Consider the following 15,220-nt stretch of genomic DNA (forward strand, 5'->3'; position numbering starts at 1 on the left):
GATAGTTTAGTTACAAATAATGGAATAGAATAAAACGCCTTTTTTGTCATTACACAGAGTGTCAATAAAATTCAAAGTAGCCCCACATAGTGCACATATACACATAGAATTTAAAGTAACATAACATTTAAAAAGTAACATCGAATTTAAGTAGTGCAATTATTTTTTTTATAATTTTGTAAATTTACACAACACAAGACCTTACACAATATGAAAACCCAGTAGGCTACATCTGAGATAACAGTGATCAATAATGAATATTGATTGTGGTTAAGATAAACATTCAATCGTATTGCCTTAAACATTGCGTCCATGACTTCCATTTTGAGTCAAAAACATTGGGATGTGTGTTCTCTCAAAAGTTGATACATGGTAATCAGCACGAACAGTTACAGTGGGTGGTTTGGAGCTGTGTGTGGTTTTGGCAACATCAATTGGACATTTCCTTTAAATTGCAGGCCATTGTTGCTAACTTTTCTCTTGTGCTTTCTTTTAGCAATGTCTTGCATACAGATTAAATCTGTTCGCAGGCCTGATCCGGTGTGTGGCCCATATGTTTGGCGCCCCTGATTTATGAGTCGTGTATTTTCTACCACAAACGTGTACATATATGTGATGGTTTGCCTCGATTTACAGATCGAAGACCTGTGTGTGTATCGGCCTCCTGAGGGAAAAATTATGAACTTTGAGGGCTTCACTGTGTTGCATTCAGGGGAGAGACACGTTTGTCTGTCAAATGAAGACAAAGTCGTTGTGCAGGACGTCACGTTAGAATCCACGCAGGTACTTATCACTTATCATTTTATTTAAATTTGAATATTATTTGGGGGGGAAATAAATACTAGAATACCTCGTTTATAGGAACCATATAAATATATATATATATATATATATATATATATATATATATATATATATATATATATACAGTGGAACCTCGGTACACGGCCATAATCCGTTCCAGAACCCTGTTCGAAAACCGATTTGTTCGATCACCGAAATCATTTTTCCCATTAAAAATAATGTAAATCGTTTAAATCCGTTCCAACACCCTGAATGTTTACCTTGAATGTTTAACGTAAACATAAAGCTAACCCAGGCTAATCGTACGTTCGCGTTATCGTAATCTTCCGTACGAAAGATTCCCCTAACATGAACGTGTAAAAAATTTAAAAAATCAGGTCGTTTACAAGTCATTTAGCACCCGGGTCTCCACAACAAGTGGTGAGTGGTTTATTGGAAAGGGGGCTCCGTTCCAACACCCTCAATGTTGGGCTCCGTTCCAACACCCTAAATGTTTAACGTAAACTTAAATCTAACCCAGGCTAATCGTATGTTCGCGTTATCGTAATCTTATGAATAGGATTTCTTACCTTTGTGGTGGTCAGCAGAAGGCGCTCGCACACCTCCTTCATATTTGGCTATTATTTCTTTCTTAAATGCAATAGTTTTACGCACTACTTTTCGTTTTTCACCTGTATCAACTTTGCTGCTTGCACTGACTTTCTTCGGAGGCATAATAAGGGGCTAAAACACCCGTACGCCGCTCAGCATCGCACCCTAGCGTACGCACTCACGCATTACCGCCGTTTGAACTCTGATTTGCGAAGCAAGAATTTCTCTAATTATTTGGTCGGACACCGATTTGTTCGAACTGAGAGACGTTCGAAAACCGAGGTTCCACTGTATGTATATATATATATATATATAATGTGTGTGTGTATGTGTATGTATAATATATATATATATGTGTGTATATATATATATATATATATATATATATATATATATATATAAATATGTGTGTGTGTGCGCGTGTGTGTGTGTGTGTGTATTTGATTATTGGTTTGTTCATGTACTTATTTATTATAGATTTGCACATTTAAATGGTACAAAAAGTGTTTTTAAATATCACCGGTGTTTTTCTTTAGAACAATTATGCTTTGGAGGTGCGGCTGTACAGCACCTCCTGCTGGCCAAATCCAGACAGCCCCATTAGGAATTGCTTCGAACTCGTCAATCATGTCAGTGAGCAGAGCAGACGCACGCCCGGACCTACAGTGGTGCATGACCCGTGAGTCCGCCTCTCATGGTTGATCATGTGAATGGTGAAGATCATCCGGTCTTTATATTTTAATTTCTCCATGCTTACATACCAAATGTGTTTAAATAATTTGATTAAATCTAAAACTTTTTCATGCATTTTACAAATCCCTATTTTTCCAAATGTATTCAATAACTCCATCTTGATATATTTACTGGCAGTGATGACTTTATGCAGTTTTACTAGGAGTCAGTGAACGCATGGCGTTGCACAACAATTACCCCAAAACATATTTGCACTGAACTAATACATTTAAAACATAACCAACAGCTCCTCCAGTAAACGTTCAATGTTAAAACGAGTTTAGACTTCACTGGAGAGTGAAAAAATAAATGCTATCTTAATTTAATCGAATAATAGATATTTTTTGTAGAAAAAATAATTGATTCATTTTGTGCATAATATTACATTTTTATCTGTAACATACTGATCAAAGTGACCCCCCAAAAATCTTTTTTTACCGTACCCCTTCTTTTTTCAGTTTTTATTTCTTTGTTTCTTTTTTTCCAAGCCTTTGACTTAGCTTTACTCCTTTGATTTTTATTTTCTCCTTTTCTTTTTTTCATTTTGCTTCAGTTTCAGTTTCTACATCCACTTTTGTTCTGGTGGGCAGAGCGTATATATGGGTGGGCACTGCTTACTTCTGCCCCCCTATGGGAACGCCGCTGCAGTGAACCATTACTGGGCCATGGGGCATTTGGTACAAGGCTGCACAGAGAGAAACCATTTTTGCTTATAACGTATTTTTTGTATAAACCCTTTTTAAAATCCCAATTCAATAGATGCAGTTATTAATATTGTAACCTCCTGCTTTTACATTTTATAACAATTCAAAATAATATTAATTAATATATATATATATATATATATATATATATATATATATATACATATATATATATATATATATACATACAGGAGCCATATACCCCAAATGGGAGGTGGCTAGAGTCAAGAACACATGAACATTTCTGACTCTTTCTGGGAGATTGATACAGAGGAGGTGATTCCCAGGCCCCTCGCTCAACCCAACTGATGTGTTGGGAGTCATTAGGTGACCAAACCCCCTAATGCTGGACGCCAAGCAGGGAGGCAATGAGTACCAATGTTGTAAGTCTTTGGTATGAGGCTTGAACCAGCTACCTATCAAGTCTCGGGGCAGGCGCCCTACCCCTAAGGCCACCGAGCTGGTATAAATAAATAAATAATTAATAATTAATTTAAAAACATTAATTACAATTTGAAGTGCCACGGATATGATTGTAGTTTACATTTCAATATTGTAAGCATTGGTACCACTAACCTGCGCGTGTGCACACTGAGCTTCGCACGAGAAAGTCTATCCTGCGCACAAAAATATGGGCTTGAATTTGCAAAATTCATTCACAAGCAAATTTAGCCAGAATTAGAGAGCATGTAAACCAAAACAATTCAGGTTCCCTTTGTGTATTTTAAACGCAGTACTTTGAAGTCAAGTCAATGTCAGCACGAGGAAGAGGAAATAAAAGCCAACGTGGATGTGTCAGGTGAGAAGGGGGTGAATGGAGATTTTTTTTCTCACTAAGACATTAGTTTCGCAGCTATCGGTATGTGAATGTGTGTGTGAATAGGTAAGTGTGAAGCACATAGTTAAGCACTTTGGGAGGTCTTCAATGATCTGAAAAGCACTATATAAATGTAGACCATTTCCCATTTACGTGACTTCATCAATATTGCCGCGCAAGTTTCCGTCTTTTTTTAGACAAGCGACTCTTTCGGCTCAGCTCACTAAAAAGAGCCGACTCTTTCCCTATCGCTCCCAAATGGCTCTTCAGATTGTTTTTGTTGCTTTTATCCAAGTTTTACTATTTATTATGTAATATTGTGCTCAAAATGACTTAAAAATGGGGGGCGGCAGAAAAGGCAAGATAGAAGACAAGAAACAGAAGAAAAAGTAAAGAAAAAACTGAAAAAAGAAAGAAAAAAAGAAGAAAAAGCTAGGAAAAAAGAGAAAATAAAGTAACAAATAAAATAAGGGACATAGAGAACAGAAGGAAAAAATAGCTTAAAAGCTAGGAAAAAAAACAGAAATCTCATGTACCGTATTTTCCACACCTAAAAGCCTTTTTTTTTTTCAAAAGCTGACCATGCGCCATATAATACAGTGCGCCTTATTTATGGATCAATATTAAGTCGCAAAGTCTTGCAACTAATGCAGCAGCCGCCGACTAGATTTTCCCCTGAACGCAAAGTAGTCCACGGTGTATGCTGGGATTTATTTACCGGCGTTTCATTGGCTAACCAATGTGTCAATCATCATTTGAATCGATCGCTATTGGCTAAAGTTTTTCAGAGGTAAAGGGGGCGGATCTTTTTTATCATTTACAGGCTGACATAGGCTAAAGGGGCAAAACAAACCCTGCAATTGGCCGAAAAAGATGTGTCAATCATCAGTTGAATCGATCACTATTGGCTAAAGTTATTTGGAGGTAAAGGGGGCGGATCCTTTTTATCATTTACAGGCTGGCATAGGCTAAAGCGGCAAAACAAAGCCTGCAATTGGCCGAAAAAGATGAATGTGAATGGCAAGTCTGGTTGTCTACGGCATAGAGGAAACATGTTTTACCATTCTGTATTTGTAAATATTTTACTCTCCTGGATTTACTACACTCACGGATATAAGAGGACCATGGTTGCACATTATTATTGAACACAACGACTTCGGTGAGCTACATATTTTCCCTGTATCTTGTTTCAGACTGAACTCGATGTTTCTGTGATAAGCGGTGCAGATAATGGATGGAATGTAGTGTCTATTTTTAAATTAAACTCAATTCCAAGTGTTTATTGTCATATGCGCAGTAAAGTTGCGAGCGAAAAAGAAAATAGAAACTAAGGAATGGTTGGCATTTCTTGAATCCCAAGACTTTAACCTTCCGAATGATATTTGGAACGATGCATTTGAGTGACATCGTACGGACACCGCATCCGCACGTGTCTACGACACGTATTTGCTTCTTTGCAAGCTTTTGGAATGTTAAGGGGGTAATAAGTTTGACTGAACTATCTGACTGTTTTGTCGACGTTCCCATTATAGCGCCTTATAATCAGGTGCGTCTTATGTATGTCAAATATAGGACCAAAAACTATTTTTTCGGGGTGCGCCTTATAGTGCGGAAAATACGGTAATACTTGTAAAAACAACTGTGTTGGCCGTGCGGATTTTCCAATATTACCAGGGTTGGGTAGGGTTACTTTAACTTGATTACTTTCAATTACTTTTGGATTACTCCAATACCAAATATGCTAATAAAAGACAAAAGAAACTAAATATGAATAAAATTATGACTCACAACACGTGGTAAGCTTTCTCTCCTGGCTTTGATCTCAGGCAAAACTAACATAAAATGCGACAGAAACAAAATGAAAATAAATCTAAACAGCTTGCCAACATCATTTTTGCTGTTTCATGTATTCTGTTACTCCCCAAGCCTGCACAAAATTTAGTAATTTTATTCATATTTAGTTTATTTTGTCTTTTATTAGCATATTTGGTATTGGAGTAATCCAAAAGTAATTGAAAGTAATCCAGTTCAAGTAACCCTACCCAACCCTGAATATTGCATTGGCCAATTGATTGAAATTTGTAAAACTAACTATTGTTGCTGAAAATTCATCAAAATTTAACGTGAATTAATGTCAGATTTGCAAATGTTTAATAATGATTTGGTTGCAACACTTTGGATTAATGTTGCTCACTATTGTTTCAAGCAAAGCTCACACACTTTGTGTGATTGCTCATATCTTTGGAAGCATAGAGGGAACATTGATTAAGTATTCCGGTTAATTCAAATATTTTCTACATTGACCCCCTCCTACCCCCACTTTCCTTGATTTTTTTTACCTTTCCAATCAATATTAGGCATCACATCCTGCATTGGAACAATACACTGCAAAAAAGCGGAGTTTAAAAATATTTCACTGCGAGCTATAAGCTCCATCCTGGAAACGAATTAGGCTCATACGAAGAGGTACTTGTTTCTCATTCATTTTTTTCTTTTTTATGTATGTGTCTTTAGATTGGGAGGGGTTATTTCGGGTCTCTTCTGTGCCCTCACCACTTTGTCCAATCAGCTTCACGAGACGGGGCAAGTCGACGTCTACCAGGTGGCACGCATGACCAACCTCATGAGGCCGGGAGTTTTTAATGATGTGGTAAGTCCTCAATGAGCATGTCAACTTATTCATTAATCAGCAATCATGAGGATACCAATTGAATCCCCTCATAGGAGCAGTACCAGTATTTATATCGGGCCGTGCTGAGTCTAGTGAGCAGCCAGGAGGACCAACGAGCCCTCCAGAATCCTGAAACCAACGGATCAGTACTTCTGGGGATGACCAACATTGCTGAAAGCCTTGAGTCACTCATGTAAATGACAAAAGTCAATCACTGTTTAAGTCAGTCTTTAAAGGTAATCCCAAATTCTTAGAGATGCAAAATGTGAGAAAATATTATGTTTTTTGCATTAAATCAATATATATTTCATCAGTATATTTTAATTATTTTCCGAGATAACGCATTTAGACGACAGCAAGTCTTGCCTGTGTCATCCTGAGCTGTTAGATCATTGGAGGAACACTTTGTCACCATATTGTTTTATGTTTTAAATAGTCGAAGAGTTGCGAGAGTTTTGAGCAAAGTTTTGGAAGTCTTTGTGGAGAATGCCTAGGCATTGTGTGGCAGGTGAATGCAGTAATGGTACAGCAAACAGTGAGCAGCCCAAAAGTGGTTAACTGGCAAAAAAGCCGCCAACGGGAGCCTGACATGGACCAACTAACGAAAGGTGGCCCCGGCCTCTGCAAAAAAACATGACCCGAGACGGAAAACCACACATTTAGCAGCCAGGCTAACCGGGAACCAACAACGAAAATTGGCAATGGCTACGGCGATACATGCGAAGCCGGCTGAGAATAAAAGTAATCAAGTGACACGGCAAAACCGGCGCTAACGCCAGGCTTGAAGATCAATAAACATGCAGTGAGCAACCTGGCTAACTGGAAACCAATGAGATTAAGCGGCAATGGCTACGACGATAAACACAAAGCCGGCAGGGAATAAAACAAGGGATACAGCAAAACAGACGCTAACGCCAGGCTAGCCGACCTTACAACACACGGTGGGGAGAAACATGGAGCAAACCAAACAGTAAAGCCCTCGACACCCCAAACGCTAACTGGGAGCTAATCAGACAAAATTATACCAACTGTGACACGCCCCGGCGAAAAACACAAAAGAAAACTCACAATCGCTTACTTTAAATCGCGGTCTCTTTCGGAGCTGGCCTTACATATTGTGTTTATGGGATTCAACAATTTGATAGTGTTCAGGGCTAGCACGAGGGCTTGACATCATTTAAAATGTTTAAATTTTAACTTTGTGTTTTCTAGGTCAGGAAAATGCTTAAATTTTAGGTGAAGTGCGTGAAAAGGCTTGAAATTGTTGTCATTGCCATGTTTATTGTCAGTCTAACTGTAGAGTCATGACATGCCTGCTCTGGTGGCTCGTCATTATGGTGTTGTCATGTAAAGCGTCACTGCCCCCTACTGGTCGCACCCAGATCAACAGCTCTATTAATAAAACCAGCTGATCTGGCTTGGCTCACTGAAAAGAGCCGTCCCTCTCCGCCTCCAAGAGGATCCTCAGATGGATTATTTTTTTAATGATATTTTATCAATCATGATAAAACATTATGCAACAAATTATTCATTAATTAGTAATTGTATATGTTTTGCAGGGGGGTCTTGTAAAACACATGAAATATAAATAAAAATATATTCACAGATCTACAAGAAAATTGTCAAATACAAAACAATTTTGGCTTTTTACACACTGAACAGTTTTAAAGTCGAATAACAACACACAATCCCTGAAAATACAAAATAATAAAAAATGAATGGAAAATATTAACTCTTCAGTGGTATTAATAAATGATAACATTCAAAAAATTAACTATTTACAATTCTATTTTAACCAATGTAAACACAGATCTTGCCGAAAAACATGTACAGATATAAAGCAGCCCATTCACACAAAAACAGCATGGGTCATGGATAGGAACAGCTCAAAATAGACTTTGAAAATGAAAAATTGGCCTTGAAAGTGCTTAAAAAGTGCTTGGATTTATCCATAAAAAAGGTGTACGAACCCTCAGTGTTGTGTTCCTTCGATGATGTCACAGCTCTACCGGAAAAAAGCCACATGGTTCAACATTAAAACTAAATTTCTGGAGTCCCTCGGCGCGTGGAATATTTTGCAACATGTTTCCATGATTATTGGGAGGAATACTACATGTGTTGTGCCTAATTGAAAAAAATCTGTCTGGGAATACCTTTAAGGCACTTATCCATCAACAGCAGCCCAATTCGAACCGATCTTCAACATCTGTAGCTGTCAATGGCATCTAACCTGATAATAACACTTGGAGTTGAGTGTCTGTGTTGAGCTTTTGTGCAAGAGCTGTTCTGACTCATCCTTTAAAGATTTTGGGGAAAAGTGCTGCAAAGGTTTTCATCCTTACCATTGGCGTAAACGCCTTCTTGTAGTGAATCACGCTCTCGTACGTTAAAAGCCGTTTTGCTATCACGACTCCTTGACTAAGCCAAAATAATACTCTGTGATCTTTGTCTTTTTTACTAAAGGTTAATAATGTCTTGTTTGTATGGAAGCCCAAGAGTGCCACAGTTAAAGAAGAAATAAAGCTTTTGAATTTAAAAAAAAACAGTTTGCTGAATAAAAATCAATTAGGTAACATGGCTATCCTTGGTAAAGTAGGGTGTCATTATCAGATATCTACTTATTGTTGAAAATATTTCATTAAAAATTGTATCTTTATTAAATATCTCCACGATTTTTAAAGGTACATTGTGTAATATTAGATCATACCAAAGACTTATAACATTGGTAAAATGGCGGCGCCCTCTGTTGGCTGCGGCTGCATCGGCTCGCTACAACGGGTCAGGTGTATCGACATTTCGTTCTGTGTACATTGTTACACAGAATGACAATACAAAGGAAATTATTATAATTATTATTATCACTAGATGTTGCTGTATCGTGTAGTGCAGCGGAAAATGAGTGCTACAAGCGCAAAGAGGCTCACACACTACGGCGACTCAAAGTGAACATCCTGCACAATTTTTCTTTAATTTTATTGCCCCAATAATTTTGATTTTTGGGGTACCTTTAGCAGCAAAATGACAGAAAATCATGTCCGCTCCCTCTAGTTGAGCTTCATGTTGTGTGAAATAAAAATAAATTTCTCGACCTACGAGTATTTATATAATAGTACATGTAATTTTGCTTGTTATTCAAATAAATATTGTGCATTTCAATTTGAGAATTTAAAACTGTTCAGAATAATGTATTTTATTTCAAATTCGATAGTTTTGCTTTGAACAAAATGCATTTTTATTTCAAACTGTCCTTTTCTGCAATGGCCTTTTTTTCCCAGAATTCCCTTTTTGTACAACTGCAGCTGTCAATCGGACCACAGTAGGCAGGGCTATAAAACAGGCATAAACAATAGTCTAGGAAAATCAATCGATCTTGAGGATAAAGCATGAGCCAAACCCAGCAACCTTTCAAAACAATTTTGAAAATAAAAAAAAAAAGTTTATTTTAAATAAAATCACGGATATTAAATTAAAAGCCAAGTTTTTAATATTTAAAAAGTAAGAACCATTTAATCATGGCATTTTTACTTCATAGATTAAACGAAAATATGAGTAAATATTTCATATTGATCACAGCCTGTCTTAAAAAAATGAATATCTGTATTACACAATTGCCTGTTATTTAGCAAAGTGTTCTTTGATAGGACATTTTTATTGATTGCATTTTAGCATTTTTGGGCTTCCATTCCATTCAAAATCTGTTGTGCGTGTTGAACATTTTTGTCAGTATTCCGATGAGACCAATCAGCTTTCTTCAACATTAACAATAGTCCCAAAACCTTTCATTGTGTGTTACTAACCCTCCAATACCAAAAGGCCGAACTACTGTATGTTTTTACTGTACTTACTGTAATTTTCTATGACATTTTTCTAGCCATTTACACGATCTGTATTTATAACGGCTTGGATTCTATTTGATAATTCCCCAAAGGGATCAAAGATTTAACTCATTGTTAACGCTTTTTTATCGTTCCGGTAATGGTAACCTGTTAACTTGTTTATCTGCAGCCACAATTGTGTGCGGTTTGTAAATAGCAGAAGATTGAATAAAGACTTGAATATGATTTTCGGGGATATTGAATTATTTTATTGTATAGAAGTAATAAACTCTTTTCAGTGGTCCATTTTTATTGGTGATTGTGACAATCATATCTCTGAACTTTATGTCCCTTCTGGTGTTTTCTAACACTGTCATCTCATGACGGAACTGCCAATTACAACTTGACAATGGAACAATGGCGAGCTGGTATTAAGAAGCCAAATATCAATTGTTACTTTAGACACGACATGAAGCGACTTACCTTTTAAAAGTTTCAAACACGAGTGAGTCGTCTGCGTGTTCGGTGGCCCTGTGACCTAGAGTAAGCCACATATCGCCTAACAGTATTTCATCGCCCACTATCCCACAATGCACTAGGATCAAACTCTGGTTGACAGAAGATGAACCGAATGAACAGGAAATCAATCCTCTTTGTGATTATATATAACCCAAAATGCAAAGATAAACTCGACAGAATACGTTAATTTTTCATTATAGAACGGGTGGTCGAGTTTGCAGCGCACAGTTAGAAAGCTTGAGTCAAAGGTCAGCTGCAAGATTGCCTGACCAGTGACCACTCAGTACCAACCTTGAATCGGCAACCAGCTGCAAACCCTCACAGCCATAATTCAGTTTTTTTTCCCTTTTAAGTCCGCAAATAATGTTACCTTCAAGAATTTGGCCTGTTCCCTATCATTGCACAGAAGCTCCTCGGCCTTGTGCCACTCATACTGGCGTCCCTATGAAAACCTAGGTGATTACCTGTTTATACATTACATTATCCGTCCATTATCTGCACCGCTTATCCTCAGTAGGGTGGCGGGGGCGATGGAGCCAATCCCAGCTATCTTCAGGTAGTGCGCAGGGGACACGCCGAACTGGTTGCCAGCCAGTCGCAGGGCATACAGATAAGGACAACTTACTCGCTCATTTACAGTTAAGGACAATTTGAACTGGCCAATTAACCTGACATGAATGTTTTTGGGAATGTGGGAGGAAACCCACGCAAAAACAGGGAGAACATGCAAAATCCACATGGGGAAGGCTGCGGTAGCTGGATACCCAACACTACGCCGCCCACCTTCGGAAAGTTTGACATTAAATATTTTCTCTATTAAGTATGTGTTAACAATGCCAAACTAAGTTCAAATAACCTCCAATACTTCTTTCACCGCTTTTATCTCACTTTTATCATTGGTATTTCTGCCATTTAGGTTCAGCGTATTAGAAGGGACAAAAGGAGGAGGGAGGAGGGGGGATTGTAGAGAGTAACTTCACTAGCGTGCTGGTTGTTTTCATTTACTCGAGGGTGAAAGTGTCAAGTCAAGTCAAGTCATTTTTATTTGTATAGCCCTAAATCACAAAGAGTCTCAAAGGGCTTCACAGATTATTACACTATATTACACAGACTATTTTTCAGCCGACGAGAAGAGTAGGTTATTCATATGCTATGGAGTAGAAGTGAGTTTTAAGCTTAGATTTAAACATTTCCACTGAGGTTGCAGATCGGATCTCAGGGGGAAGAGCATTCCCCAGCACCGGTGCCCGGATGGAGAACGCTCTCGAACCAGCAGAACACTTCTTTGCTCTTGGGATCACCAGAAGACCGGCACTCTCAGATCGTAGGCTTCGGACCGGGACATAGGGGCAAATCAGATCTGAAAGATAAGAGGGAGCAAGTCCATGTATGATTTTGTATAATACTAAGAGAACCTTGAAATCACATCTAAGGCTAACTGGGAGCCAGTGCAGGTTAGCCAAAATCGGTATTATGTGATCGTACTTTTTTGTCCTAGTTAAAAGCCTCGCTGCGGCATTTTGTACCAGCTGAAGAGACTTGATTCTAGACTTCGGGAGACCAGAGAGTAGTGCATTACAGTAATTGAGACGGGAGGTAACAAACTCATGAATTATAATTTCCGCATCCGACTGAGACAGTATTGAACGGATTTTAGCAATGTTACGAAGATGGAAGAAAGCGGTTCTAGTAATTTTCTTTACATGCATTTCAAAGGATAGATCAGGGTCAAATATGACACCTAAATTTTTAACTGAGTCACTCTGTGTGATGTGACATTTGTCAATGTTCACAGCAGTTTTTGAGAATAAGTCACGGCATTTAGATGGACCAATGACTAACATTTCGGTCTTTTCAGAGTTAAGACGCAAGAAATTGAGTGACATCCACTCTTATCTCAATGAGGCAGGCCTCCAAATTTCCACAGTTTAGTGTGGGAGATTCCTCCAACGGAAGATATAGTTGAGTGTCGTCTGAGTAGCAGTGGAAGCTGATATTGTACTTGCGAATAATATCACCTAATGGAAGCATGTAAATGCTGAAAAGAAGGGGGCCAAGCACTGAACCCTGCGGAACACCACAGGTAACATTAAAGGGCTCAGATGTCATTTCGCCATATTTAACATAGTGCGTCCTATCTGAGAGGTAGGATCTGAACCACGAGAGGACGGTTCCTGAGAGACCAATCCATTTTTCCAACCGTTCTAGTAGGAAATTGTGGTGCACTGTGTCAAAAGCAGCACTAAGATCCAGCAGCAGCAAAAGTGATGAAGCGCCAGAATCCATTGCCAGTAGGAGATCATTTGTTACCTTGATCAGAGCTGTCTCTGTAGAGTGGTTAGCCCTGAATCCTGATTGCATAGATTCAAAAAGGTTATTCTCGGATATGAAATTATTCAGCTGCTGTGCCACTACTTTTTCAAGTACTTTAGACACAGGTCTATAATTACTTAAGATTTCTGGATCAAGGTTGGGTCGTTTCAGTGTGGGTTTTATAACAGCGGACTTAAAAGCTGCTGGAACTACACCTGAGGAGAGTGACATGTTTATAATATTTAGAACTGAAGGTCCAAGGACGCCAAAAAGACTTTTAATAAGTGAACCTGGGAGCGGGTCGAACTGGCAAGTTGTTGTTGTTTGAGATCATCAAGTGACAGTTCACTAAAACTGGACAATTTCCCTGGACAGCCAACCTGTCGTGCATCTGTAGATTTCAGCCTTTTAATATGTGTGGTATTAATAATGTCTTTAGCAATTTCTTCCTGTATGCATTGAATCTTCTTAGTAAAGAAGACCATTAAGTCATGAACAGAGTGCGTCGAACTATCTGCGATAGTCTGTTGCCTTGTAAGCGATGCTACGGTGTCAAAAAGGACTTTGGGATTGTTCTTTTGAGACGCAATCACCTTCGAAAGGTAGGCCGATTTTGCAGAGACAAGGGCCGCTTTATACTTTAACAAGCTGTCACACCAGGTTTGATGGAATACCTCAAGCTTGGTAGCGCGCCATTTTCTTTCCAATTTCCTGCATTCTTGTTTAAGGGTTCTAGTTTCATCAGTAAACCAAGGCGTGCGTCTTTTAGGACGTGATTTTAGCTTTAAGGGCGCTATTGAATCCAGGACACTAGTCAGGGTAGTATTGAACTCCTTCATGAGTGAGTCAATCGAGCCATTGTATGAAGGAAAGGACGCAACTGCTCCAGGAAGGAGTTCAAAGAGCTCAGAAACTGTGCCAATGCTTATATTGCGTCCGCTAAATCCTTCAGCTTTTTTAACACTACATTTAGCTAGCACCTCAAATGTAACTAAATAATGATCCGAGATAACGGTAGTACACGGTAACACCATAATGTTTGAGGTTAAAACTCCTCGAGTCAGAACCAAGTCTAGCGTGTTTCCATCTTTATGGGTTGGCAAATCAAACAGTTGATTAAAACCAAATGCATCAATTAGAGACCGAAACGCAATAGTAGGTGAACTGAGTGGGGAGTTCATATGAATGTTAAAGTCCCCCATAATTATAATTTCGTCTGCATAGGTTACTAGTTCAGACAAAAGTTCAGCAAATTCGTCTAAGAAAGTTGTGTATGGCCCAGGTGCGCGATAGATAGTTATTACATAAATTGACAATAGAGAGGACCGCATCACAAGAGCCTCAAACGCCTTGTAATTATTAGAGGTACGAGGATTAAATTTGAGCGATTTTTCAGAAATGAGCGTGACACTGCCACCCTTTTTCAACGTGCGTGCTACATGGCTACTCGCGTAGTCTGGGGGTGAAGCATAATTTAGCGCTAAATACTCATCCGGGCGTAACCAAGTTTCACAAAGACCAATACAGTTAAGTTTATAATCACGAATAATGTTATCAACAAGTAAAGCTTTAGGTGCAAGCGATCTAATATTTAAAAGAGCAAATTTTAGCTTTGCTGAATCATTTGACTTAGCTGAAGTCTTTGTAGTCTTTGTAGAGATCGTCAAAAGACTGACAAGGTGTGAATGAGAGCACTGGGTTTAAATAGGAGGGAAGCCAATCATGCAACGAGCTGCAGCTGGCACACAACGAGCGGGGCCAAGTGGGGGCAATGGGCAACCGGGACAAGTCAGTGAGGTATGAATACAACCAAATCAAAACAGTACAAGAGATATCAACCATGCTTCTGAGTCTACTTGATAAAATGTGGTAATCTTTTAAACTTTTTTTTAATCTTTCTTTTTAAAATGTTCTATATAATTACCTTGTATTATACACTACAATATCTTTTTTTTACTCTATTATTTTTATTCTTTTAAATCTATTATTTTATCATTATTGAGTGTTTGCGTGTCAAATGATTTCTTGTATACATCATGTTTATGGTTTATACTGGCTGAATAAATAAATACAATACAATACAATACAATACAATACAAAACTGAGATCAGTAGCACCAGAACTTTAAGTTTATTGAAATCCATATTGTACCTGATATTATTTAATATCTTTAAATGGGCAGTCTCTGTACAGTGGTTGATCCTAAAGTCAGACTGAAACTTTTTTCAAATGTGGTTGTCTTCTAAAAAAAGAA

The 15,220-nt window shown here is 38.3% G+C and overlaps 1 protein-coding gene across 2 annotated transcripts in view; it reads left to right on the plus strand.

The window, feature by feature from the left end:
- ptprz1b (protein tyrosine phosphatase receptor type Z1b) overlaps positions 1-10,380 on the plus strand; it is a 91,563-nt gene extending 81,183 nt beyond the window's left edge. For both annotated transcript variants that reach the window (XM_088346708.1, XM_088346709.1), the window contains 4 exons: positions 637-783; positions 1,932-2,074; positions 6,163-6,298; positions 6,373-10,380. In XM_088346708.1, the coding sequence (XP_088202834.1) occupies positions 637-783; positions 1,932-2,074; positions 6,163-6,298; positions 6,373-6,516 (570 nt within the window). In that variant the 3' untranslated portion in view covers positions 6,517-10,380. The remainder of the gene's footprint in view (positions 1-636; positions 784-1,931; positions 2,075-6,162; positions 6,299-6,372) is intronic.
- Positions 10,381-15,220: the final 4,840 nt, after the last annotated feature.

Source organism: Urocampus carinirostris, chromosome 11 (assembly GCF_059441175.1).
Source record: "Urocampus carinirostris isolate Australia breed hairy pipefish chromosome 11, RoL_Ucar_1.0, whole genome shotgun sequence".
NCBI classification, from domain to species: Eukaryota; Metazoa; Chordata; class Actinopteri; order Syngnathiformes; family Syngnathidae; genus Urocampus; species Urocampus carinirostris.